Here is a 27,205-nt window from a genome sequence, read left to right as displayed (position 1 = left end):
GACCCACTTTATTTAATATATTCAAAAAAAATTAATTTGGCAATATTATTTTAAATTAAATTTCAAATTTTAATGATGTGGAGTTATTGATGGGACCAATTTTAGAACTTTTTAAGAAATGCTCCATTGGAGAGGTTGAGTACCTATTAGGTACTATTATTAAAAAAATAATAAATTGATGACGTGTCTATGTGGGACCATTTAAGTACTCAAAAATGGAGTACTCCATTGTGAATGCTCTTAGTGATCCCGAACCTCCGTAATTTCTCACTTTCTCTTCTGTTTTGTGTAATCAAGTTGCTGCGTTTTTAATATTTTACTTTTTTGCTTTTTTTTAAAAAAAATAAAAAATAAAAATAAAAACTACTCAACAATCAAATTTAGAATTATCTCAGCGTATCATTTGGAATTTTGGCATATTCCGTTTGACTCCAAGAATAACTCTCAATTGACTTACTCCGCTTAATAAATCGATATCAGCATTATATTTATTCAATTCAATCGTTGAATTCAAAGATCTCATTGAGTAGATCAACTTCACAAATTTTTATAAAAATTCAAAACCATTTGATACTTTTTCTGATAACTTCAATTGAACGCATGACAAACTTTTAAAAAAACCGTTAAATTTCAATAGTTTGAATACATAACTACATTTTTTCTAATTTTTATTTTTTTGAATATTTTGACATAACTACCTTTCTAATCATTTTTTTTTATTTAAATATTTGCCCTTTTGCAATATCTTTGTGGAATTGGCTCTCTCATATCACCAAGTGTGTTATACATCTTAATTCCATCTCTCATATATTGGATGCTATTGTCAACATATATATTATTAATGTTATATGGTACTGCAGAAACCAATTGTGATTTCAAGATAAGAATTATCAGTCAAGAATTCTAATGATTCTGCTCTAAATGGTGAGTTGGTCGGTGCAACGAAGGCAATAGAGATAGCCTACACTAGAGGTTAGCATCACCTTAGTTATATTTTTAAATAGTTATCATTTTGAAAATAAAATAAGAATTTAGAAAACTCCACAAACCTCATAATATTTATTATCATCTGACATCTTCTTTAAACACAAAAAACTCAAATGTAAAATATCATCATATTAGAGACTAAAGTATCTTATTAATTTAAGAAACTAAAGTGTTCAAAATTTAATTTAAAACCAAAATAAAATGAAAAAATTAACTTAAGAAACTAAATTATCTAATATTTATAATTTAAGAGACTAAAATAAAACAAAGAATTTAAGGGTATAAAGTGAAACTTAGAATATCTGTTAATTAAATATGAGCAAAGAGATATATGATTAGCTCTTAATTTACCTAAAAATTTTTTTTAAAAAAAAAAAAAAAAGAATATCTGTTAATTTAATTTAACTACAATATGACATGAAATGCTTCTTTCGTAGGATTCTTTATATTATGCATGAAAATAGACTTGATAAAATGAAAATCTTGGGTAAAAGGTATATGAGCTATGAAATCGTAAATCTTATGACTGAATAATGTTAAAAAGCATGCATGCTACTTTGTTGCACTTACAATGTTACAGTTCAACCATTGAATATGTGAAAGATGAATTTGGAACTCATCCGCTTCATATGCTCACTTACTATGTTGCTCATGAATGTTAAAAATTTATTAAGTTGAACTCTCTGGTGGTATATGAGCTAGCTACGATTTCAAACCACCAGACCAGACAATGTTACACTTTCGACATTGGTTACTCTTATGACTGAGGTATTTCCTTCCTCTTCCACTACCCTTGCTGCACAGAAGCTGTTTGTTTATTTGCCTCATAGAAACAAGATTAATTGGTCTCACATTGATTCTATGTATGTTCAACATAGTTTCAACATATTATAGCCTTGGTGTTGTTTTCTCATTTTCTGAAAAGTTACGGTATGAAACCAATAGAATTCAGTCTTGACCATGACATTAAAATTGGTATCAAAGGCGATAGTATGAACCATTTTCTACATGTTTGTTGGGGCACCTTTTTGATTGATATTTGTGAAAATTATGGTTCTAGTAATGAATCCAATTTGCCTCTTGCTGATCATGTAACAAAAATCATTGTCATGTGGACTGCAAATTCACCACAGGGGAAGCTTAGGCATTGTTGTATAATATGGTTAGCAATTGACATAGTTGTTTTAATGGTTGATGTTTATATAGCCCATTATTGTGAAATGACATTGGAAAGGGACTTGTTCTTTGTTAAGGAGTGGATTTTTGATAAGAATGCCAACACTTACTATAACTTCATTGTTGCAAATTGGTGTGCTACTCATTTCATAGCTCATATACCTTTTACCCAAGATTTTCATTTTATCACGTCTATTTTCTCAATTAATGATTACCTTCCACATGAGCTTATCCCTCTTAGTCACCATAGATATTGTTGTCTTTTGAGCCAAATTGAGAAGAAATAAGTGATGCAGAGTTTCAAATGATCCAATATTTATTTATCAAGCGCGAGTTTTTAACTTTTTATCACGAATACGCCAAAATTCCAAATCGTACACTCAAACAATTCTAAATTTGAGTGTTGGGTAGCTTTTTATTGTTTTGAAAAAGCAAAAAGTATTATATTAAAAATCAGGCATAAGACATGAACTCACAATATTACATTCTGATATTAAGGATAGCAGCCAAATGGAAAAGATACAACTCAAGACAGCCTATCAAAATCTTAAATAAACAAACAAACTACAATTAAGCTGAAAGAACGTCCCAACCTATACATAATCTGAGATAAGCAATCTGCCTGCGAAAAGCAACAACGATACATCAGCACCCCCAACAGGTTCTCGCCACTGCCACGATCTGCAACTAGGCACACATCAGCACAAAATTTACAATTCAACACCACCTCCACCATAATCAAACACAAATCTAAGAACAAGTAAACTCCATAATCTACCTAATGTCTGAGCGAAATAATCGTCTTCTGCAATAAATAAATCCAAAGATGAGCTCTGCTATGTGAAACCTTATACTTCTTTGACAAACGCAGCAACTTGATTACCAAGAAACACACTTCCCTCAAGAAAAATATGCTCCATAATTCTTCAATTAGAGTGTCACAGACCAACTCCGATAACCGACTTAAATTATGAAATTAAGCAAGCTAAATAATGAAATGTAGATACTGAAATGTTAATTCTAAAGGTGGCATACTTCAAGTTGAAGCTATCAATCCCATTGAAATGGTGGAATAACCCATATTGAAGGTGGCATCCGTTTGAACCAAGATTTGAAAGGGCAATGTTCACTAAAACTTTCATCTTTTACGTTAAAGATTTTCATATCAAATGGTCCTTTAGGATATGGATCCGGAGCTTCTTCGTAAAAATCATCGGTATAATAAATTGAATCCTTTTGTAGATAATTGGCAAAATAGGAAGCCGACATAGAGACAGAATCATTATCACCCAAAAATAAAACATTGTCTCCCAAACTATCAAGTCTTATCTTTTGTATAAGCTTACCACTTTGAAGATCCAATTCCAACTTATACACTTCAAATCCTTTAGTGCCACTACTAGGTAGGTTCCTTTCTTCATCTTCATTGTCATCATCGGGAAAACCTATCCATTTTCTTACAAGCAACAAGTCTCCCTCCAATGATTCCACGAGATATCCTCTATGAGCATAATAATTATCCCCCCGGGTTTGAAGAACATTGGGAATGACCTTCTCATGATCAAAAGAATTTTTCGAGTTAGAAAAATCGAAAGAGACAATGTTATTCCATCGTCCCACCGCATAGACTAGGCCTTTATAAAATGAAATATCGGTGAAGCCATTATAATCAACATTAACATAAGTCCAAAACTCTTGACCTGCTTTTATGAAAGCAAGACATTCAAGCATACCATAAATTGCTACAACAACATAATCATGTGGCCTAGTTGTGGGATTAGATGATAAAAAAACCTTATGAACATTACATTCATAATATCTAACTCGTTTATATCCATCCGGCATGTAGAGGGGTGGTAGAGTGATGGAAACTAGATTTTTGAATGGATTTAGTAGGGTTAAAATTGTACCTTGCTTAATATCATCCATCTTTACAACCCAACCATGACTCGAACCACACAACCTCTTGTTATGAGGTAGTGGTAGTTGAAAGCGGTAAGTTGTGTTGGTTGAAATCCCATATAAACATCTTGTTTTTCTAGCCTTTCTTTTGGGAATCATAAGCATGGGCAATACATTGTTTTTTACTTGGCGATTCTGATAATTAAACTTTGCAATTGAATACCAATTCTTGCATACCACGCTGAAATAAATGTGATCTATGCGCTCTACCAACTTGTCAAAAATCAAACTTAGAGGAAGTGCTTCTAAGTTTCCCCAATCTACTGCTACCTCCATTAACAAGAAATTAAAATACTGAAAATCAAGTGGTAAGAATGTTAAAGAACAAATAAAAAAGGGTTAGAGGTTAAAATTGCGAACCAAAAAGAAAATATATTGTTGCAATTTGGGAGTATATATTTATAGGATTTCAATTTGAATTGAAATCATGAGATATTTTGGATCAGAAGCCACAAATTTTTGGACTAAATCAAAAGTCTAATTTTTAGGACTAAATCTTTTCCGGACTAATAGAAGCAAAATTCTAGGACTAAATCATGTTTAAAATCTTTTTTCATAATAAATCTGTTTTTCAAAGAAAAAGATACTCACAATGAAAAATAATAATGATGAGAGATTCTCAACTTCAATTGCTTGATACAGTGATATGGGAAGAACTATGGATCTTGTTGGAGACAGTGAACCAAAGATATGGAAAGCACTATGTGATACAGTACAAGGTTGTTGTTGCCTTGTTGGTTTCACACGTGCATGTATGTTACTTTTTTTTTTTTTTTTTGTGTATTTCTATATATCTATTTATATTTCATCATTTTACATGTATATGTTTTTATATTATTTGTTTATTGAAGATTTTTTTTTGTTATGGAGTATAATATTATGAAAGAGCTTTCTTTTCTTACACTATACTATACTATTTGATATATTTTTTTTACAAACTATTTTATAATTTTAAAAGTGAATTTTCTTAATCTTTTACTTCTAAAATTATTCTTTAATAATATTACCTCTAAAATTCAAACAAAAAAAAATTACCTCTAAAAGTCTTCACACAATTTTTTTGAAACAAATAATGATAGGACACATTATTAAAACAACATTACTATTAAGACAACCAAACTTAAACATTACATTGAATATATAAAAAAAAACAACATTTATTTTATTTTTTTGACAAAACACAACAACAAACAACAACAACAACATTTATTTAAAACAAACTGAAAATAACATTGGATCATTTTTTGCTGCATTCATTTCTGTCCTCGTGTGCCTTCTTGTCATCACTTGTGGTCAAAGTCCGAAAGCACTTGTGGCATTTGAAAGGTCCTTTGTGATTTTTTGCATGGTCTTTGAGCTTTTTTTTAGTAGGGAAGGTTTGGTTACATTGATGACACGGATGATTGTGGGCATTGCCATGATCCAACACCATACAAGTTGATGCAAAACATACTAGAGCATTACCCATATTGTGAATGTAGAGAAGAAGAACAAAGTATACCCCTTATGTGAGCTACGTAAAGAAAAAATGAACTTGTGTTAAATAGAGTAGATATTAGAAATGACTTTAGCCAAATGATTTTATTTATTTATGTTTAAGATTAGATCAAAACCCAAATTATTTTAAAAAGTCAAATTTTTAGGACTAAACCTTTTTTTTACTATCATAAACCAAATTCTACGACTAATTTTTTTTTTACAAAAATCATGAGAAAATATTTATTCTTAATAAATCTGTTTTTCAACATTATAAAAACAAAAATTGTTTTTCAACAAAATCTAAGAGATAAACATAAGGAGAAAAATGTTACTTACTTGATAATATGAAAGATTCTAGTGAGGAGTGAGGACTATGGAGTGGACTATGGACTAGAAAATTTAAATCTAGTTACTCCCTCCTTCTCTTTATATAGGAATGAGTAATGGTATGGAGGGGTAAAGACGTAAAGTTGGCATCATCTAATTAGGATGATATATAAGAGAACCATACTCTACATTTTTCTACGTACAACTTAATTTAATCAGTCTCAACATGTTAATAATAATAATAATAATAATAATAATAATAATAATAATAATAATAATAATAATAATAATAATAATAATAATAATAATAATAATAATAATAATAATCTATAACAATATATAAAAAGAATAAGTGAGTTTGGGTTGAATTTTTTATATTGTCCAAATTACCCTTTTAAATTCAAATAACACAATAAATCTAATAAGACATCAAGTATGTAACATATTATAACTGCGTAACATATTATAATTGCACAATGGTTCTTTTTTATTTTCAATGATCACAATTCTTGCAGAAATTTAAATAAGGTACATTTTTTAATTGCAAAATTTTATTAATCTCTCATTTTTAATTTCATCTATAACAATATATAAAAATGATAAGTGAGTTTGAGTTTGGGTTGATGGTTGACCGGGAACCGGGTTAACCCGTACGCGTGAACCGGACCGATTTGAAAAGGAAATCAATTATTTCAAAAAAAATCTACATATGTTGCATATAGGTGTTGAACTCAGGTCACTTGGATACAACCGCATCACTACTACCACTAGGCCACTCACATTTATGTGATATTCCAAATAACTGAAATATATTTAATACTACTATACTACTATATCAGTTATAAAACACCATGACATGTATTAATAAATACATTGATCATTTTTTTCCTTATTATTTTTAATTTAACATATATTCACTGTTTTATTTTAATATAATATATTAAATTATGTATTATTTTTTTTTGGACTTATAAATTATGTTGTTCTAATTAAAAATTATGATATAATAATACTTTTATCGACTAAATTATAATATTATACGGTTAGATATGTGAATCAAAATATAAATAATGATGAAATGAAAAGCTTTTGAGTTTTTTCTTTTAAATATATGAAATTTTATTGAAAAAAGTTTGAAGGAAAATTTTTTTTATTAAATTTTATTGTTATGAAATTTAAGTTAATATATATAAATTTTTTATATAAGCCGGGTCAATAGTCATGCGGTCTGACCAGTGACCCACTGGTCTGACCAGTGAACCAGTGACCCAGTACCTTGACCGAGTCGATCACCGATCCGAGTTTTAAAACATTGCAAGAAACTATTCACAAGAGCATATATTCAAGAAAAAAAACGCAACTTTTGCATCTTTATTCTGTTTATAGAATCACAACTTGTCATTTTCTTAATCTTCCAGCTAAAAATGAATATACTACATCAGTAAAACTAATTCATAAAGCATTTTGCTCCCTAATTGCAAGTTAATAATAAAAATTGATCAATAATATTATGAATTATATACATTAAATTTTATTAACTTATCTGTCTCTTATTAAAAAAAAATGAAAAGTAGTATTATTAAAAAAAAAAAACTACTAAAATACTACAACTATAACTTTGATAATAATAATGAATTAACAAAACAAGTCAAAAAGACTAATTAAATATTACAAAAGCAAGAAAACAAAAGCTATATATAGTCTATACTTTTAATTTCTTTTAATTTTAAGTATTCAATAATAGTTGATCTAACTTGAATATTATAGTGCTAATATATAAATGTAACTATAATATGAATATAGTATAGAGTATAAGATTTAACTTCAAAAAACAAAAAATAGTAGTATAAGATTTTCAATGATGTTTTCTCAAAAAAAAAAAAAAAAAGATTTTCAATGATGTTGGTTACACTCCCTAGCAGGTCTGATTTTCTGGTAACCAGCTTTTGAAGGACACGTCATCTGAATTGGAGGAACCATGTAGTTATACTGTAAACAAAGTGAACTACTCAACGGAGGAGAATAAATTTTTCCCAATATGGCACCTGAACAAACATTGAAAAAAATAAAGAAAAATATATTTCAAAAGACTATTCTATGTAACTTTCTTTTCTCTTGGACCTCAAAAATGGATATATATGTGAACAATATTTGAAGTCCGATTAAGTCACTTTCAATTGATTTTTCCATTTGAAATATTGGTCACAATATTAATTGGATTTTTTAGGCTTATTTTTTAGAAAATTATTTTTCAATATCAAAAACAACAATTACTATATATTATATGTTTATTAGGCAGAGACTCTTAAATTGCTAAGCTAAACACGGGTTCGATTCCCGTAAGGGATGGCTACGCTTTCTCTTTCAAAAGAAAAGTAAATTAAATTTTTCACTACACTCCTTGTAGGAGCTCTCCATGTACTCAGAGTAACTTTGCATTTACATAAACCAATTACTTTCAGTCTAGTCACCCACAAATTACATCATTGTTTCAAAACAAATACAAAAAAGAACCATCATAAAAATACCTGCTATTTCAATGCAGACCCATTTTCATGTTATCACTTTATTTGGAGTGGAGATTTTCAAAGCAAACATAAAAGCTTACATCACCACTCACCTTCATCACAAATCTGCCTAACTCAATTAGAGTGGAGATTTTCTCTAATACATAATGCAAATGAACTCATTTAGATAAGTTGCTTGGTTGATATGTGTTGTATTAATAGTATATTTGCCCAAAATATTCCTATGGGAAGATTAACTAGTTATGGAACTCTCTGCAATTCTTATATAATAAGCCATGGAAATTTTTTGCATTGGATACTCTCTAGTCTCTAAAAATTATGAGTTATGACAGCTCAAAAAATAAAAAAGGTTGAAACGTCAGCATCACTTCCCTCTCATTTACAATTTCACCACCTTTTTACTTTCACTTTTCCCTACTTTTTTTACTTAGCTTAAATGCAGTTTTACTCCCCCTATTTTAAATAAATCGGAATTTTGTTCTTCTATTTCACTAAAACAATAATTAATTTCTTTCTGTTACTCCAAATTTAGTGGAGTTTTATTCTGTGGAAGTTAACTCGGTTACGGTCATTTTGGTACCAGTTTGGTGAATTATTGATCAAAATTGAGTTATGTGCAAAACTTTGAAGTTGAGGCTCAGAAGCAAACTGATACCTCAATTTTGGTAACTCAATTTTGATTAATAATTCACCAAACTAGTTCTAAAATGACCGTAATCGAGTTAGCTTTCCACAGAATCAAAATACACTAAATTTGGAGTTACATAGAGAGATTAATTACCGTTTCGGTGAAATAGGGGGGGCAAAATTCTGATTTATTCAAAATAGGGGTTAAAACTGCATTTAAGTCTTTTTTACTTTAACCCACGTAGACCCCACCTTCTATAATTAAAGAAAGTAAGAAATCTTTTTCTTTTTAATTTAATTATTTAATAATAGTCTAATTAACCTAAACAAATTCTAATTAAATAATTAAATAATTAAGTCTAATTCAATTAGTTTAATTAATGATATTAAATAAATTATTGAAAATAAAATTGGACACTTAAATACAAAGATTCTAAATTGGACACTTAAATATAATTGGACACTTCAATTAGTCTAATTAACTAGTAGGCATATCATCTCTACACCAAACTATGCCTCACAAAAAAAAAAAAAAAACTCTACACCAAACTAAGATAAAAATTACACACAATAATAACAATTAATCAAGTAATATTAAATCATGTAATATTATTTTTTGGTCTAATAATCTAGTGATTGAACTCACTAGATTATTAGCAACTCTTCTTAAATTATATCACCTATGGCTTGATCACCCACACATTAGTATGGCTTGAAATGTACTATCGTACTTTGCTTGGATAAATCCAAACTTTATTGTTAAAAACCATAAAAAAAATTTGGATCAGAAAAAAGAAAAACAACTATCATTAATTACATATAGACTTCTAAGTATATACAAAACATTACTACTACCACCCACCACACTGCCATTACACTTAATACCTTGAGCAAAACTTACCATACCATCCACCACACTGTCATCTTCCATTGCACTTAAAAGAGTTAAAGGCTTTACGTGGTTTTTTTTCTTCCCTCCGTCGATAATTGAAATTTATTTATTATTAATATTGTCCAACCCAACACTATAAACTTTGTATAGTAAAAAATAATGGACAATTGATAATCTAGGTTATAGCGAAGAGCAAATATCTTATAATTTATCAACAAGTTTATGCAGTAGTTTATAGTGAATAAGTTAACTTATTTAATTTGTAGTGTTTTGTAAAATTAGCAGCTGAACTAATTTATCGATATAAATATGAGAAAACATGTTCTGACAATCAACATGCTTTTATACCATTTGCATTTGACATTTTTAGCTTCCTAGCACCATAAGCCATGAGTCTTCTACAAATAGTTCAAAAAATTATGCATAGTAATAGTAATAATTTAAGTCCATAAATATTATATTTAAGAGAGTTGTTAGGTCCTATTCCAAATGTTATTAACCATACATGTATGCAAATATGCATGGGTTGCGAGTTGTGACTCGATCGGATGCAAGGGGGAAGCCCCCCATGGTTCATTTTAGGGTTCTTTTATAAGTTGAACCATAGTATCTATAACTATAATACTATATGTTTGAGAGTTTGTCTCTCATGATAAAATTCCAATGTGGCATCCTTTTATAAGTACATATCACAATTTAGATTATAAAATGATCCGGTAAGAGAATTATACAGAACAATAAAGTGCACAAGAGGTACCCAAAAATAATCAAAATGATCATTTGCTCCAATATGAATGATAAGTGAAATGTCTAATAATCTATATAGCACCGATATTTTAAATTGAAAATACGCTCCCTATTCCTAATTATAAGCTAAAGTGCCCCCTTTCAAAGAAAAGTTTGTCCTTAAATATAAGTCATTTTTCAAATCTCTAGACATATTTATTAATACTTTTCCAAGACACATTTATTATACGTTGTAGAAGAATGAGGAAGACACGGTGACGCAAGACAAAGAAGATTTTAATTTGTATGGATGAAGGATGATGTAGATCAAGATGTACAAAAACAAGATGTACAAAAACTGTGGTTTCCTTTGACAGAAAAAGCAACTAAAACAAAAATTGTGAGTAGTGCTAAAGAGTTGCAGGGACAAAAGAGATGATTTTGGATGAATCTAGAAGAAAGAAGAAAAGTTGGAATCAAAAGTTAATAACAAAAAAATAAATAAATAACTATACCTGTCAAATTGAATCCGGTAGCCAGGAAATGAAACAAAAATGTGGATGACATGACGTCGGACTATTGGAGTGTGTTTAAAGAGTATGTTATAGAGGGTGGGCGTGACCCTAGCATTATAGTGTATATTTATGCATAATAATTATGCGTAATAATTGTATTTGGCCCATTACTCAGTCTTATAAGATTTATAGTCTATATCATTAGCGCAACAATTGATCAAACACACAAGCGCACACACACTGCTCAACAAGTGCGGAACGCGCTTCACACACACACACTTTCACAAACTGGTTTTTATGTTGCAGAAGCAATGAGAGAAGAGAAGATGAATGAAGAACAATGAAAATTGGCTTAACAAAGAATAGAATTGTTTAGGGGGAAAGAGAGGAATTTTATTCATCCACTATTGGGCCAAAACTCAAAGTACAATCACTAATGAAATGCATCTAAGGATTCTAAGCATTTATATAAGTTGTTTCACACATAAGCAACAAAGTTAGTTTATAACTAACTTCTAACTAACACCCTAACAAACTCTAAAATTGTTATTAACTCCTTAAGTAACAAACTTATCCATTACTTGACACCTAAGCAACCGATTGCAACTAACTATCCTGTTACTTGCAGAACAAGTAACTGTCTCAACAACATGAATTACTCCAAAATCTCAACATATATTAGCATATCTCTATTCCCCACTCTTTTCACAATTTTGAAATATATCAACAATTTTGAAATACATTCATCCATGAACAATATTCAATTATAAATATGAATGAACAGTGTATTCCTCACTCTCAAATATCTTCTTTAACCGAATGAGCTGAAAATTCTATAGTGAAATTTCTCTTAACTAAAAATATCTCCTCTTTAATTTTTTCGAATGCTGCCCCATGCAGTTCTTGACTACATGAGAAACTAATACTCTCCGAAACCTGACCTTTTCCCATAACAAATTTAGCAAAACTTAACTCATACTTACCACCCACAAAATATTCAAATTTTTAACTCTTTAGGGTAGATAGAAAACAGTCTGGTACAATTGCAAAATATTCAAACACTACAAAAAAAAAAGTTTGATTTGCGACAGATGGTTTGGGGCGGTTTCTACACAACCGTCGCCGCCCTTATAGTTTTTGTGGATTGCAGCCTTTCAACTAAATCGTCGCGGCTTATATCATAACCACGAATATTCACTAGCATTCCCTCTTTTTTTTTTTCTTTCCAGAACCCGCTACTCTTTTTCACAAGTTTTCATTTCATTTCACTCAATTTCAGATTCAGATGAGTAACGAAAAAGATGATTCAGTAACGTCGTTCAATCTTTGTTTGTTCGTTCGTTCAACCTAAGCTTCAATCTTCGTTCAGATTCAATATTCGTTTTCACCCTAAGCTATTCAATCTTCGTTCTTATTCAGTCATGGTCGTTCTTCGTTCTTCAACCTAAGCTTCAGATTCAAACTCGTTTGTTCAATGTAAGCTTCAAATTCTCCTCAGATTCTTCCTTCAGCTTCAATTGACCTTCATTCAACCTTCAAAATCACCTTCAGGTTCAGTTTCTCATTTCATTATTGTTAATTTTTTTATTTATTGTCTCCAATTTTTTTCATCATTTGGTTTTATGAATTGGTTATTAGGTATATGAAATTTATCTATTCGTTTGTTATTGAGGATGAAGAACTAGGTTTACGAAATTTATTTATTGGTTTGTTGTATGTATTGATTGAGTATGAAGAATTAGGTATTTCGAAGTTCTTATATATGAGTTATGACTATAAAAGAAAAGAAAGCTGAATTTAGTTCTAGTGAAGCTGAATTAGCTAGGTACATAACTTTGTGTATAAAGTGAAGTACAAAAATTTGATGATGATTGTGGATAGGTACATAACTTTATAAATTGCAACTCAAAGGGCCTTCTTTCTACAGGCAATCAAAGCAAAGGGCAGTGACTTCCTTGAAGCTCCTGTTTCGGGTAGCAAGAAGCGGCAGAAGATGGCCAACTAGTAATACTTGCTGCTGACGACAAGGTATTTTTAATGTCAAAGATGAGGATAAATGTTATGTCATCTGGCTTGCATCTTGCTATGCTGCTCTTTTAACTATTTGGAGAATTGAATTGTCAGAAGTTTCCTCTTATCTGATATCGCGACATTCATTTTATATTTGTCATAATTTCATAAACATTAGTATAACTGATGATTTGATACCCTTGAATATTAGTAAGACTGTGTTTTTGTTATGCTCTGTCTTGCACTGCATTTATGCAGTGCTAGTAGGAGATATTGAAAAACTATCAATTGTTTCCTTATTATATATATATAGTTGACATGTAGAAGTATGTTAATCATTTTGCTGCCATTTGAAGTGTTCTACTTGCCATAAACACATGATAAATGCTTAATTAAGATGTTTACTGAAACATCCCCTTAATAGATTGGAAATAAGTCCATTGGATTAGCATGGATCCAGGGTTCTATCTCATTAGGCTTTAAATATATATTGAGGGAAGAATTTAAAGAAACATCAGTTTAGATTACGAAGTGAAGCTTAACCAAATAGAATAAACTGTAATGAACACAAAGACCGCATGTATCCTAATTATTGTACATGATTTGTTTATCCTATACAATGGATTTATGCATTGTTTACATACTTTCCAAATTTTATCATTGTTGTAGGTTGTCAGTTGAAACTAGTTACATAGTTACAGTTGCATGAATATGTACCCCGATTCAGATTCCTTGTTATTAACTGCCCTGTATTGAGGAAAATGAAAAACTACAAGCATGCATTGTATCTTCCTATATATTAAATTTCAGTGGTTGACTCAATTTATATATATAGGCATTATGTTAAGAACCACTTCCAGCATTTGATGTACTTCCAACATTGAAGGCCTTTGAGTTAGAATATATGGGAAAGCTTGTTAAGACACTTTTCATTGAGACACCTTTTACTTTCTCTACTGGTGAAGATCTACACCTCAGGTATAATCAATTTTGCCAACTTCGTTAATCCACTGTTAGTCAGAGGAAGAGTCATGATTACCACTGTTTTTAAACTTTGATTAATGTATATCATATGTAAGCACTACAAAAAAAAAATATGTATATCATGATTACCACTTCAGTTCTGTTGCAAAAGCATATGTGCAGGTTGAAGAATCCAAGGTAATAGTATCAAACATTCTTTTTCATAATTTCATTTCATTCATTTCAAGTAAAGTAGTAATGCATGATGATGATAATGCAGATTTCACTAGTGAAGGAGATTATTTCTAAACATGCAATTAAGTTTGCCAAATATGCAGAAGAACATGAAAAGTTAATCAACAAGGTTTCTTTTCATTTTTCCACTTCTAATTGCTGCTCATGCTTCAGGATCAGGATTTTTGCTATTTGTATTTTTGTTGTCTTATGGCCTAATATATTAGTGTACTGTTTGCTTTATTTGTAAATTATCAAATATGGATTAGTCACTTTAGGTGCTAAAATGTAATTATTGCGTGTGCAATATGTAAAAACAATACATATATTTCCCAAAGTGATATGAAACTAGATCATTTGTCCAATATGTATATCTGTCATGTAGCTCCCATTTTTCTGGTTAGAAATCTTAAGAAGTTGATATATCTTAAGAATCCTGATATAATGTTTTTAATGGTAACATTAAAGGTAAAAAGGTAGAGCCTTTAACGCCTCATTTTTTGTCTTTCTGCTTGTGTTTGAACTAGGACTAGTAAGTTACTAATTAATAGATTTTAAAACTATCAAATGCTACATATCCTATCTCATTTGTGTGAGCATGTTTGTGATTTTAAATATTCAGTTTTCTGTACTCATGAAACTGATATATTCAGTATGAATTTATAACTATATGGTGCAATATTTTAGGAAAAATGAGATGGGAGGCCCTACAGCAGAGGGGGGATGTACGAAGTCTCTCACAAGAAGCGGAACGGGGCATATGTTAATGACGAGGCTCGGAAAAAAAATGTAAGAAATTACTTGTTAATGCTGAGAAATCTGCTAGTTGCATTTGTGTTTTAATATTATTTGCAATGAAATAGAATGATTTTTATACTTCTGTGCAGTATTATTGTAAGTCAATCTCCCTATGTGTATTCATTATGTAAGTCAATCTCCCTATGTATCTCATTTGGGGTACTATATATGATATATCCCTTCTCAGAATTTTCTTTGTTTAATTATATGTGCTTGATTTGAGTAGAAACAATATTGAAGGAAATGTTCCAGGTAGTTTTGGTTCATTGAAGAATCTTCAAGTGCTTAATATGGATAGTAATTTGCTTTCTAGTGATGTACGTAAGGTGTTTCGTAATTTGACTAACTTAGAAGTTCTTGATTTGTCTGAAAATCCCTACTTGGTGAGTGAGATTTCGGAGGATATTGGTGAGCTTGGTGAGTGAGATCTCTCTGAGAATAATCTAACTGGTTAAAATTCATTATGTTAAAATTCAGAACAATGCCTCAGTGGTAATCATGATCCATTTTCTATGAGTGGCTTTGCAGGGCGTATCAATGCCTCAGTGCCTGGGCAGAGAAATGAATAAAATGCACTTGTACATGTTCTTAGCTTTGAATCATAGGAAAATGGATATTCTGTTTTAATTTGTATGAATAAGTTGCACTATCTTAAAGTTGTTAAGATAGTTTCCTCATATAATAATTACATAGTTGTTGGTTTGTTGCTTAGCTCTAAGATGGTTGTTTTATTTTAAAAACAAATGTGCAGGCGATTTTTGATCCAGAAATAAAGAAAATGAAGATCAAGAACTGCTATATCGTTGTGTTAGAACATTTGTGTTGTATAATTTTTTTTAATTAGATATAGTTTATATTTAATTAGACATTTGTGTTGAACTTTGATTGTATAATTTATTTATTTTTTATGGAACTTTGGTGGTATAATTTTAATTACTATGTTTAAGCACTTTTAATTAAAATTATGCTTTTGTTGATATGATTACTTTATTGGATTTTTATCAATTAATTTAGTAGTTATCAGTATGAAATAAGATCAATTAAAAAGGAAAAGCTATAAGCTAACAAAAAAAAAAAGGAAAAGCCATAAGCTAACCCAAAAATACCAATTTTTTTAAACAAAAAGAAGGGATTGCGACGGTTTAAAACCGTCGCAGAGATGGTGAAATACATTCCCTCTTACTTTCCAATTCCCGGCTGTTTATATGATTCCGCGACGATTTTCAACTGACGCTAAGTCGATAGCGACGGTTTGTGTGGCAATTCATTAAACCGTCGCTATATAGTGGTGCCGATGCCAGGATCTCCGACCTTTGCACAACTGTTGCTATAGACAGTTGCGACGGTTTAGAACCGCCGCTAAACACCTCCAAAACCGTCGCAAACTGGCAAATTTCTTGTAGTGAAAGGTTCTTCATTAGAATTTGTCACCTGATGATCCGGAAAATATATATATATATATATATATATATATATATATTGTTAATATTAGACTAGGTCAAATTAAGACAAATGGAAAAGCTTAAACAATTACTAAGACCTTATCTTAAATGCATTTTGTAAAATTTAAAGATTATCAATCACGAACCATTATAACTAGAGTCTGCAGACATGGTGATTTTAAAAGTAAGCCTAACAAAATTTCACAGGTAACACATAATAGCCGAAGATGAACCAACATTCGAAATGCAGGAATATCAGCCAAACAATGTTTCATTTGTGCAAGATCCTGGATGACCAAGGGAAAAATATATGTTCGTGTTAGGACTACATGTTGAGAAATTATCCAAGAGATATAGTAAATGAAATATACAATTAGACAATTTTTTCACTATTTAATGTTCAAAACTTCATAACTGTGCCTTAAAATCACATGTCAGAAATTCTGGAATCAGGTTGAAGCTAATTTCTTGTAACTCTTTTGTATCTTTTGTAAAGACTCGTTGTTAGATCGACGTAGGTCAATTTGGTGTGTAAACAATCTTGGTGTGTTGGTTCATCTACTATCTTTATCATTAAAATTGATGACTAAATATTGCTTTGGTTGTTTAGTTCGACTGTCATTGTTATTTGTTCCACGCACTTTGTTCTTGGTGTGTTTTGTTCAAATTCACAATAATAACCATATAATACGCGGAAGCGTTTTTAACCACCAGAGACCGTTATCTATCCCATCAGGTATAACAATTATTGAAAAGTCTCCTGAGCCTTGTATTTTACTCACTAATTACAAATTTAGTCATTGATTTTAATACAACAATCTAAAGTTCTTCTTATCAACATTAACTTAAAGGCTGTAGAAAGAAAACATACTTGATCAAGACCTAGAAAAAGCTGTAAACATTCCACATTAATACTGAAAAGCTTGTGAACAAAAATCCCCAGTTGTTGCACATTCTTGACCTTTGAATTTATTAAAGAAATATGAGCATTACCAATGTGTTCATCTAGCAAAAATGGTCTCCAATGATATATAACCAACATAACGAAATTTCGTAATATAGGAAGCACGGATATTAATTTCAGCATGTGACACATCAGATTGTGAATACATATCACTGCGATATATTGAAACCTCTTCAAGTAAAGGCGCTTGTAAAGTGACACGCTTTACACCTAACCAAGTGCAGCCAAATGTCTTATACTCTCTAAGAACTGGGAAATTAAGAGTTAGCTCTTTTGACTCATTAGAAGAGTAACAAGTAACGGTCATTTCATTCCTGTTTTTCACCAAGTGCAGGACAGTGCTGGATGAAAGACACACAATGAAAGGAAATTGGATTATAGACTGATCCATCCCTAGCTTCAATATATTCCTCCAACGACTGGCATTTGAAATTGGGATAACATGAAATGTTGCATTCTTCAAGCGAACGGACACTAATCTTTTTTACTCTTCTATTTGAAACAGAAGATATCCACTGATTGATAATGTAGGGGTCATATTTCTCTGAAAGAGCAAGAGAAAAATGTTTTGATACTTGCACTATTCAGATGAAGCAGCACTCTGCAGACATAGTTGATAAATCTAGTTTTGTCTATCTTATGGAGAGAATAAATACTCTCTTTATCTTTAAAACTTAGCTCTGTGGCAAATGTCCACGTGTATATCCACCTCTCTGATAAAACATTAGTACGAACTGCAGCTTTAATAGAAAGAAAAGAAAGAATGACCAATGATAAAGTCAGGTAGGTTGCTTATCGTATCTTGAACCTCGTTGGATTTTTGCCTCTTGGAAGGCTCGTTTTTGTGTCTATCAGGTTGTGTAGTATGAAAACTAGAGTCCATGGTTGCAATAAATTCCTACAAATACAATGAGATGACAAATGGTATAAAGAAATGTTCTCATCCATTAACTAGGTGAAAACTTGAGAAGCTACAAAACAAAATGCCATTTGCCTGAAAACCATCATGATTCCCGAGCTTTAAAGAATGAAATAATTTTAAGATATGAATTTTAGGCACAGTAATACAAGCAGTTGAGTCTAAAATTCAAGCTACAAACATGCACTTAATGCATTTGTTGAACTTGTTAAAAGGGTTTGTATGCCAAAATATGTAGTTTTTTGTGATTCTACAAAATGAAGATTTTGTTGAAAGATGGATTGGCGGTGGGTTTGGAAAAATTATGGCAACACCGTGAGTCTGTTGAAGCTCTAACCAGTAGTTTTTGTTTTTCCCAAACATCACTAATTCACACTAGGGGTGATCGTATCCGAACCAATCCAAAAGTAAAACCGCAAATCGAACCAAACCAAACCGAAAATCGCAAAAACCGCATTTGGTTTGGATGTATTTGGATGACTTTCTTACTGAACCGCAAACCGCAAAACCGCAAACCGCAAAAACCGCGGATAACCGCAAAAACCGCATTAAGTTACTATTATATATTTATATTCCAATATCGTAAAAGAAAATATATTTATATTCCAATATACATGCCCAATTACCAAGTCAGTCGACCAAATTAATCGAACTTCAAGTTGTTTTTATTTTTTGTACTGAAATTTTATTTTGGTGTTGTAATGTTATTTTAAATAAACAAATTTTATCGGTACTGTGATGTTATTTTGAAAATTCAATTTTTTTATATATTTAAAATTGTAAGTTACTATAATGTTATTTTGGATAAATAATTTTTGTTGGTACTACAATGTTATTTTGGAACTTCAATTTTTTATTTTTTTTTATGCTTAAAATTGTTCGGTACAATCGTTATGTTATAAACCGCACCAACCGAACCATCCAAACCGCATTGGTTTGGTTTGGTTTGGATGACTTTTTAAAAATCAACCGAACCAAACCGAACCGCATGCATTTTTATCTCGCGGTTAGGATGATTTTTATGCTCAAAACCGAACCAAACCGCACCGCGATCACCCCTAATTCACACTGTGATTCTGCCAAACTAACTATCTATCTAAACCCGCACGAAACATAAATGCTCGAATCAACAATATTAACTCAATGAAAAGTTCATTGATCTCATGGTGGAAATTTGACAATAAAAGCAAGGATAAAGAAGCACACGATAACATCCTAAATCAAAACTTTGTGACTGAAGTCATGGTCATGTTTCTTGCTCAACACATAACTCCTGCAAAAGTTATGACGGGAAACACAAGAACCCACTTTCTAGACATGTATTAACAAGTTTGTTTAAACCTAAAAAACGAGAAGATTTACATGCTCTACATCAACAAAATAATCCTCTCCTCATGTTCAAAATTTTTTTGTCTATAGTACAATATCACTTTTTAAGGTGAAAAACTGGAAATAGTAGATTCGAACTCCGGTCCCTGAATATTACATCCAGTGTCCCCCTACTAACTGAGTTATGCTCACAGGACTCAACTTGTTCAAATTTATGATACCCTTTTATGTGGTTAATTTACTTTTTGTTAATGTTTCATATTGCAGACGTGTCTAGTGTGTCCGACAAGACGTCGGTAAATATGGTTACATTCAATTACTTTCATGTTCTAGTCAGTGTCTCATAGTGCTTCATATATCACCAATGTTTATGGATGATGTGAATCAATGTGATTAAGGAAAATGGGTCAAAGTTGGAAAGGAAAAGAAACCCAAATAAAGAACAATAACTTTTTGTGAAACCTAAATTTACCTTTGTTACAAACAACTATGTAAGAGAAAATCGAATGCTTTTTTTATGTCAAGTGGCAACAGACAACAAGAGAAACAAATATAAAGAGAAGCTTTATCACAATACCTTGTTCGTTACTTTACAGCGACGAGCACTACTAGAAAAGTTCTAAATAACGACGGAATTTAGAGACAGAATTTAATTTGTCACTAATTGAGACAGAATTGGAGACGGAATTTAATGATTAGAGACCACATTTGAAAATTTCATATTAGAGACGGATTATAGAGACAGATATGCCCGTCACACTTTTTTTTGGTCTCTAAATCCGTGTCTAACATGTCTAAATTATTTTAAGAAATAAACCAAATTTATGCAGAGACAGAATATAGAGACGGATGAGAGTGGAGACCAAATTAATTCAGTCTCTAAATAAAAAATAATTAAAACAAAATTTTTTCTCTGGTATTTGTATTGGAACCAAAACTTTACTTTCACTTGAAGAATCCCTCCAACTCCAAAATTTCCCTAATTTCCATTTTCACTTCCCCCCATCATTTCCCTCTCAAATAAAATTTCCCTAATTCGATTTTGACAAAACCCTAACTGCAATTTCATTTCCACAAAGAAGACCTAATTCTATTTCACATTCGCTCTTAAGCAAAACCCTAATTTCATTTTTGTGTTCTTCTAGTGTTTCTGTTGTTCGTTTTTGCTCCCGAATTTTTCTTGATCTATCGTTCATCTGGGTTACTTTCGTTCGTCTAGGTTGCTTTCTTTCATTTGGGTTCCTCTCATTCTTGTGTTTGTCTGGTTTCCTTTCGTTCATTTGGGTTCCTCTTGTTCCATCTAATTCTTGTGTACCTTTCGTTCCTCTAATCAGTTCAATCTTTTGTTGCTACTCTTAATTCACATTCACTCCTAATTTCATCACCACCTAATACCCATTTTCCACACACAATGACACTATTGGGCTCAGTCTTTCAAACAAGGTATCTAATCCGTTGAAATATATTCCAAAGAAAGGTATCTAATTTGTTTGTTTGTGTTTTGTGCTAGGATTGCTTCATATGTTGATTTGTCATCTCAGGATAAAGAGGATGTATATTAGCTTAATAGGTATTTTATTAATTTGATTTGATTTCTCTATTACTACAGTTTGTTCTCTACAGTAATTTATCTGCTTTTCTTCCTGCTATATGTTCTGAATTGATTTCTTTGTTGGTTTTATTTTCCATTAACTTTTGATGTTCTTTCATTTTTGCAATCAAATTAAGAAATGTTGGCACTAAAAGGGGCGTGAGTTTCATTTGTGAACTCATTGCCTATGTATGACAATGTGACATTTGACAAACTCTTAGCTACAACTAGTTGGCTAAGTTGTGTTTTATGCACCATTGCAGCAGAACGTTGAACTCTATGTGTAGAACCGGAACTTGTGATTTACAATTCATAGCCACAGTAGAATTTAGAGTTATCATGGTGGTGTTGAAAAATTTGGGGTGATACAGGCCTTTGATCCTAACACAAATGCAGTTATAATTTATATTTATAATATGCTTTACTATATACTCTAATATATAAGTTGGTTTTTGTTTTGTTAAATTCTTGCTTCAGCTTCACTGATTGTGAACTTATAATCATGTGTAGCTAAATCATTTGGTTGTGGCAGTAGTTGTAATTGAGCTTGAGTAATAATCCTGTTGGATAGGGGCACATCTAACTGTACCATGGTATAGCTTGAAGATAACTTAATATGAACTAGAAGCATGATTCAATGTCTCTGGAAAAAAAAAACCATACAAAACTAGGAGTATTATTTATATTTCCTAGATTTTATTTAGTAATTGGTGTCACAGTTTTTTGGATTTATGTTTGGCCTTAAGCAAACATACAAAACTACTTGTACTTTTGTAAATAAACAAAAATACAATAATTGTGACCTCAAGCAACTAATCCTGTAGCAATTGAATGACTAATTGTGTTGTTTATTTCATTAGATCACAACATTTCTCATACCTCAATTCTTTTATCATGCTTCATGAAGAATTTCTGTAAACAATAGCTTTAACCGGAATGCCTAAGTTTTTGAAGAATTGAGTTGTTTATTTCATTGATCCTATAGCAATAACACTCAAATTATATGTAGGAATTTCAGGGGAAACCAACTTTCAGGTTACGTCTCTACCACTCTTCTTCTAGAAAGATCAAGGAATAGATTACTTACTTTGAGGAATTACTTTATGTGTGTAGATAGTTTACTTAGAGAAAGTCAACTATTAGGACCATGATGGAAGGTATATTATGTGTTTTCGTACTGCTTATTTAACAATGTAATTCAATATTTTTGCATTCATTTGCCACTGAAAATGATTTGCTGCTATATTTATTTGAAACTAGTTGATGCATTATACAATTATGCTATTAATCAATAATTCACTTTTGTCAAATGTTTCTCTTTGCATGTCAAGTTACAGCTGCTCCAATAAAAGCTTTTTTTTTGCTGAACTAGTCAAGCTTCTCTTCTCGTGTCTTCACTAGTAGGTCAGTTTCTTTTGCTAGCTTTATGCATTTCTCATTTCAAATTTGGTTCGATATCTAACGATTATCAACGTTTTTTTATGTTGTTTCAAAATAAGAGACACATAACTTTGTTTTGGTTTTGGGAGAGTTACCTATACATAGGGAAGACAAAGAATGTTCTATTTGTATCCCTCTTTTTTGCTTTTAAATGCATGACACCAGATTTACCTATATTGCGGAGACTGAATATTTTTCTATAATTTCATGCATTTTGAACCAGTTCTTCACAGGGGTGGCAGGGGTAGTACAAGCTTGTTCATGCTATGTTAATAGTCCTTGTAGAATGAGGTGAAGAGCACCTGTAACTATTTTTCAGATTGGTGAGTAAATCAATTATAAAATTATGTAGAGATATTTTTTGAGTCACTGGTACCTAATTTTATAGGACTTGTTTAATTTTCCATGTTCTGTTTGTATGTTGATTAATTTTCTCATTGGATTCATCTCTAACTGAATAGTAACAAAATTGAGGCCATTTAGATATGGAATATTAATTTTGACTTTTCTAGTCATATTTTCTTCTCTTTTCTATGTCACTATTCAGCTTTTCTACTGGTACCATAGAATTAGGAGTGCTGATTGGAAAAGGTGGCTATTTTGGAAATGTATTAAAACTACACCTCTCTTATGTTTCAGCCAAGAAGATGCAGGTTACATATGTCTCTAATTCTCTCTCTTGTTAACATTACATAAATAAATAGTTCTAGTGAATGTCTTGTAACTTTTTAATTTTTTTGGGTGCAAATTTCCTAGTGGATGCTATGCACTACACATTATCTAAAATGTTAAGCTTAAATTAGATGCAAGTGTTGGTTGAACCTACAATTATCAATGGCTTCTTTCTTTGCAGATATATTAATACCGGTCTTGGTTCAGGTTGGAATTAGGTGGCTGCAATTATTTAATTATGGTATTGGTGAGCTTAGAAAGTAAGGATTTGTTGGGCTGTTGCTCGAGGACAATATTCAAGACTATTAAATGAAATCATATTTATAGTTAGTGAGATTTAAGCATTCTGGTTTCATGATATGACATTTGTGTAGTCTATGTAATTCCATTTGTACTTTCTTATCTGTTGTATCATTTCATATAGGTTGTAGTTTTTTTGTTAAGAGCGTTGGATCTTGATTTAGGTGTAGTTCTGCATATTGTCAATGCAGAGCAACTAATGGAATATTTTGTAATTTTGGCACTTCAAAATATTTTGTGTGCTTTGTGGTTGTCTTTCCTTTTAATGCAAGTGTTGTTTATTCAAAACAATAAAATAGATTATTATCTATTTAGACTCAACATAGTAAAGTTTCTCAATTTTACATGCAGGCTTAAGCTCATATAGTTGCAACAACCATAGTGAAAATTATTTTAGAGCTGAAATTATTTTTTAAAAAATAATATTATTATTAGAGACGGAATATATAATCTGTCTCTACAGAGACAGAATTATATACGTTAGAGACGGAACTATTTTATATTGGCATCAATTTTTAGTGACAGATTTTTATTGTTAGAGACAGATAAATTCAGTCTCTAATTAGAGACGGAACAATAAATCAGTCTCTAACAATTTAGAGACCAGGAAAACAACGACAGAATTGATTCTGTCTCTAATTTTGTCTCTAACTAGCTTAGTGACGGAAATTTTGTGTTTTAGAGACAGATTTCTTCCGTCTTTATTTTCAATTTTTCTAGTAGTGGAGGTTGTAGGATGCTTTTTTCAACTCTTATTTTTAAAATAAGGTTAAATAGTAGTAGTATTTTCAACTCTTGGTTCGGTTCGTAAACTTATAGTATGGTTCGTGTTCTGGACTAGACTAATGCTAGTCCACCTAGACCCTCACAAAGTCCACATGGCTTGCCCAATCACCTCCATGTCAGCATGGCACAACCTCTCCACCAAGATAGGGTAAAATTACTACTCTACCCACTATCTAAGGGTGATATCTTGGCAGTCCCTCTTAATGGGCCTTGGCTAGTCCAGCCCACTAAGAGGACCTTTGGCCCAGAGCTGGGGGCTATAAATACTCTCCCTCTTGGGAGAGCAAGGTAGACACTATTCATTATTGCAATTACTCTCTCTCTCTCTAACTTCTCTCTAGTACCTCTTTGCTCTCTACCCTTACTGACTTAGGCATCGGAGCACCTGCAGGTACAACCCCCCCCTCCGTGGATCATCTGCTCGGACCTGCTGCCTACCACCTGCTCAACGGACTTCCAGCTGGCCTTCTACCTGTTCTGATCAACAGTTAAGATCAGTGGCGCCGACTGTGGGGATCTGAGTTCTCCCCTTCTTTGTTTCGAGCAAGTAAACCAAAGAACAAAACCAATCAATCACTTTTTCATCATGGCCAGTTCATCTCATTTCAACAATGACGTTGAGGACGCTGCTCCTCCATCTTCTCCCCGTCTACCACCTGTTCTCATCACTGACCTCCAGGCCCTCCCCGAGTCGGACCCTAGAGACGGGCAGGAAACTTCCTGGACTTCTGAGGATGGCGACCTGGTCGTCCTGACTGAGAAGCAGGCAGGGAAGCGCCCACAGTCCGAGCAGGGCAAATCAGCAGAGACCGACTTGTCCGCTGCTTCAGTTACCAATGCTGAACTAGCAACACTCATTGCTGCCCTGAAGCATACCACCGAAGCTCTCCAAGGCCAGAATCGCCGAATGGACGAGCAGAATCTGAGACTAGATCGCTTGGAAAGGAATCGGCGACTCTCAAGGAACAACTCTCCCCCGAGGAGAACTCCTACTTCTCAATCCCCTCCTCGTCAGGAAACCGTCAGACAACGACGACCTGCCCTTGAGAGGATTGAGCAACCTGGCAGGAAAAGAGACCATGTCTCCCCTCTCAGCTTGATGACCAAACAAGGGCAGCCAGTAAGCCGCAGCCATCACACTGACCAATTCTCCAGGAGCCCAACTCCTGATCGTGAGGGCTCACCTCCCCTAAACTCACAAGAGAGTGACGAGGATGATCCCCGCTGCCCTTTATCTCACGACATACTTCAAGCACCCGTTCCAAAGGGATGTGAGCGACCACCTCCTCTCCCAGCTTATGATGGACTTACTGACCCAGACGAACACATTGCATCAGTCAATGCTACCCTGAACTTCTTAAGGGTCAGCGGAGCAATTAGATGCAGAATATTCCCAACTACTCTGAGAAAGGGAGCTATGGCTTGGTACCACAGCCTAGCTCCTCGCTCCATAACCTCATGGATGGATCTGTCCGACCAATTCCGCAGGCACTTCACTGCTTCCCGCAAGCAACCAAAAACCGAGGCAACCCTAGATGCCATCTTCCAAGCTGATAATGAATCTCTCCGCAGTTTCATAGAGAGGTTCAACAAAGAAGCCGTCCAGGTAGAAACAACTGATGATATGAAGAAATACCTGCTCCAAAGGGGCCTCCGGCCAAACTCTGACTTTGCAAAAGCCGTTGGAATCGAAAAACCGCGCACCTTTAGCGACCTCCTCCTCAAATCTCAACCCTACATCCAGTATGAAGAGCAACAAGCTGTAGATGCTGCCCGTTATGGGCGAGCGGGAAACAGTCAACCTGCTCCTCGATCAAATGCTGAACAGTTCAGCCGAGGAGGAGGAAGACGAAGAGGCGAGAGGCCTAGAGAACCCCGTGGACCTCCTAGCACGTTCAGCAATTATACTCCCCTTAGCAAAACCCAGGAAGAAATTTGGAAAGAGTGCAACTCAGCTGAGTTCACTAAAGCAGGAATTAAATTTCCAAGACAACAACCCACAAAGCCTGGCCAAGACAAGAGCAGGTACTGCAAGTACCACAAAGGTTACGGCCATCTGACTGACGACTGCATCCAATTAAAAGACGCCATTGAAATTCTGATTAGAAATGGGCAAATCAAACAATACGTGAAGAGGGGCAATGCTCCCCGGGCAGAAGCTGCTGAGACCAGCAACACTGAAGAAGCTGCACCAGAAAAATCCGGGCACAAACCAGTTGCCCTTGCCGTCTCCAGACCTGAAGACTTCTTTGTCCCTGACTACTTGGACGACACCTATGTTGCTCCCACACTGAACAAATGGGACGCACTTGCCCAAGCCATGGTTATCTCTGTTGGAGGTTTTGACAAACAGACTGTGGGATCCATCAAGAGAAAATTTGAAGAATTGATAGATGGCTCCTCCAACCTGAGTGCAACTTTGGATAAACCGAAAGGGCAATCAAAGCCCTTAGCCTTCTATATGGAAGAGCTGCCCGGTGGAACTGCAAACTCCCAGATACCCCTGCTCATCAGAGTGGACATGGCAAATATGGACGT

General features: G+C 32.8%; 1 protein-coding gene and 2 long non-coding RNA genes across 4 annotated transcripts; 2 read left to right on the top strand and 1 right to left on the bottom strand.

Moving 5' to 3' along the window:
- Positions 1-2,581: 2,581 nt before the first annotated feature.
- On the bottom strand, positions 2,582-4,847 carry LOC123893266 (probable F-box protein At1g44080). The gene is made up of 2 exons (XM_045943198.1): positions 4,717-4,847; positions 2,582-4,419 (listed from the first exon to the last, which is right to left on the bottom strand). The coding sequence occupies exon 2, from the start codon at positions 4,399-4,401 to the stop codon at positions 3,214-3,216; it is 1,188 nt and encodes a 395-aa protein (XP_045799154.1). The 5' UTR covers positions 4,402-4,419; positions 4,717-4,847; the 3' UTR covers positions 2,582-3,213.
- Positions 4,848-12,441: 7,594 nt separating this feature from the next.
- On the top strand, positions 12,442-14,791 carry LOC123890152. The gene is made up of 4 exons (XR_006802726.1): positions 12,442-12,770; positions 13,101-13,247; positions 14,065-14,207; positions 14,473-14,791. It is a non-coding gene; the product is annotated as an uncharacterized LOC123890152 (long non-coding RNA).
- A 5,952-nt stretch (positions 14,792-20,743) lies between these two features.
- Positions 20,744-24,123, top strand: LOC123891544. Of its 2 annotated transcripts, none has more exons than XR_006803150.1 (7): positions 20,744-21,448; positions 22,479-22,504; positions 22,583-22,626; positions 22,807-22,873; positions 23,133-23,232; positions 23,457-23,562; positions 23,763-24,123. It is a non-coding gene; the product is annotated as an uncharacterized LOC123891544 (long non-coding RNA). The 2 variants fall into 2 exon arrangements; XR_006803149.1 differs by having other exon boundaries at positions 20,784-21,448; positions 22,801-22,873.
- The last annotated feature ends 3,082 nt before the right edge of the window (positions 24,124-27,205 follow it).

The sequence above is a fragment of the Trifolium pratense genome, linkage group LG6, assembly GCF_020283565.1.
Source record: "Trifolium pratense cultivar HEN17-A07 linkage group LG6, ARS_RC_1.1, whole genome shotgun sequence".
Classification (NCBI taxonomy): Eukaryota; Viridiplantae; Streptophyta; class Magnoliopsida; order Fabales; family Fabaceae; genus Trifolium; species Trifolium pratense.
Note: the sequence above shows the minus strand (reverse complement) of the source record. Positions and strands in the feature narration are given on the sequence as shown.

Bases quoted from the DNA above. Each gene is read 5' to 3' on its own strand.
- LOC123893266 (XM_045943198.1), bottom strand. From the start codon at position 4,401: ATGGAGGTAGCAGTAGATTGGGGAAACTTAGAAGCACTTCCTCTAAGT.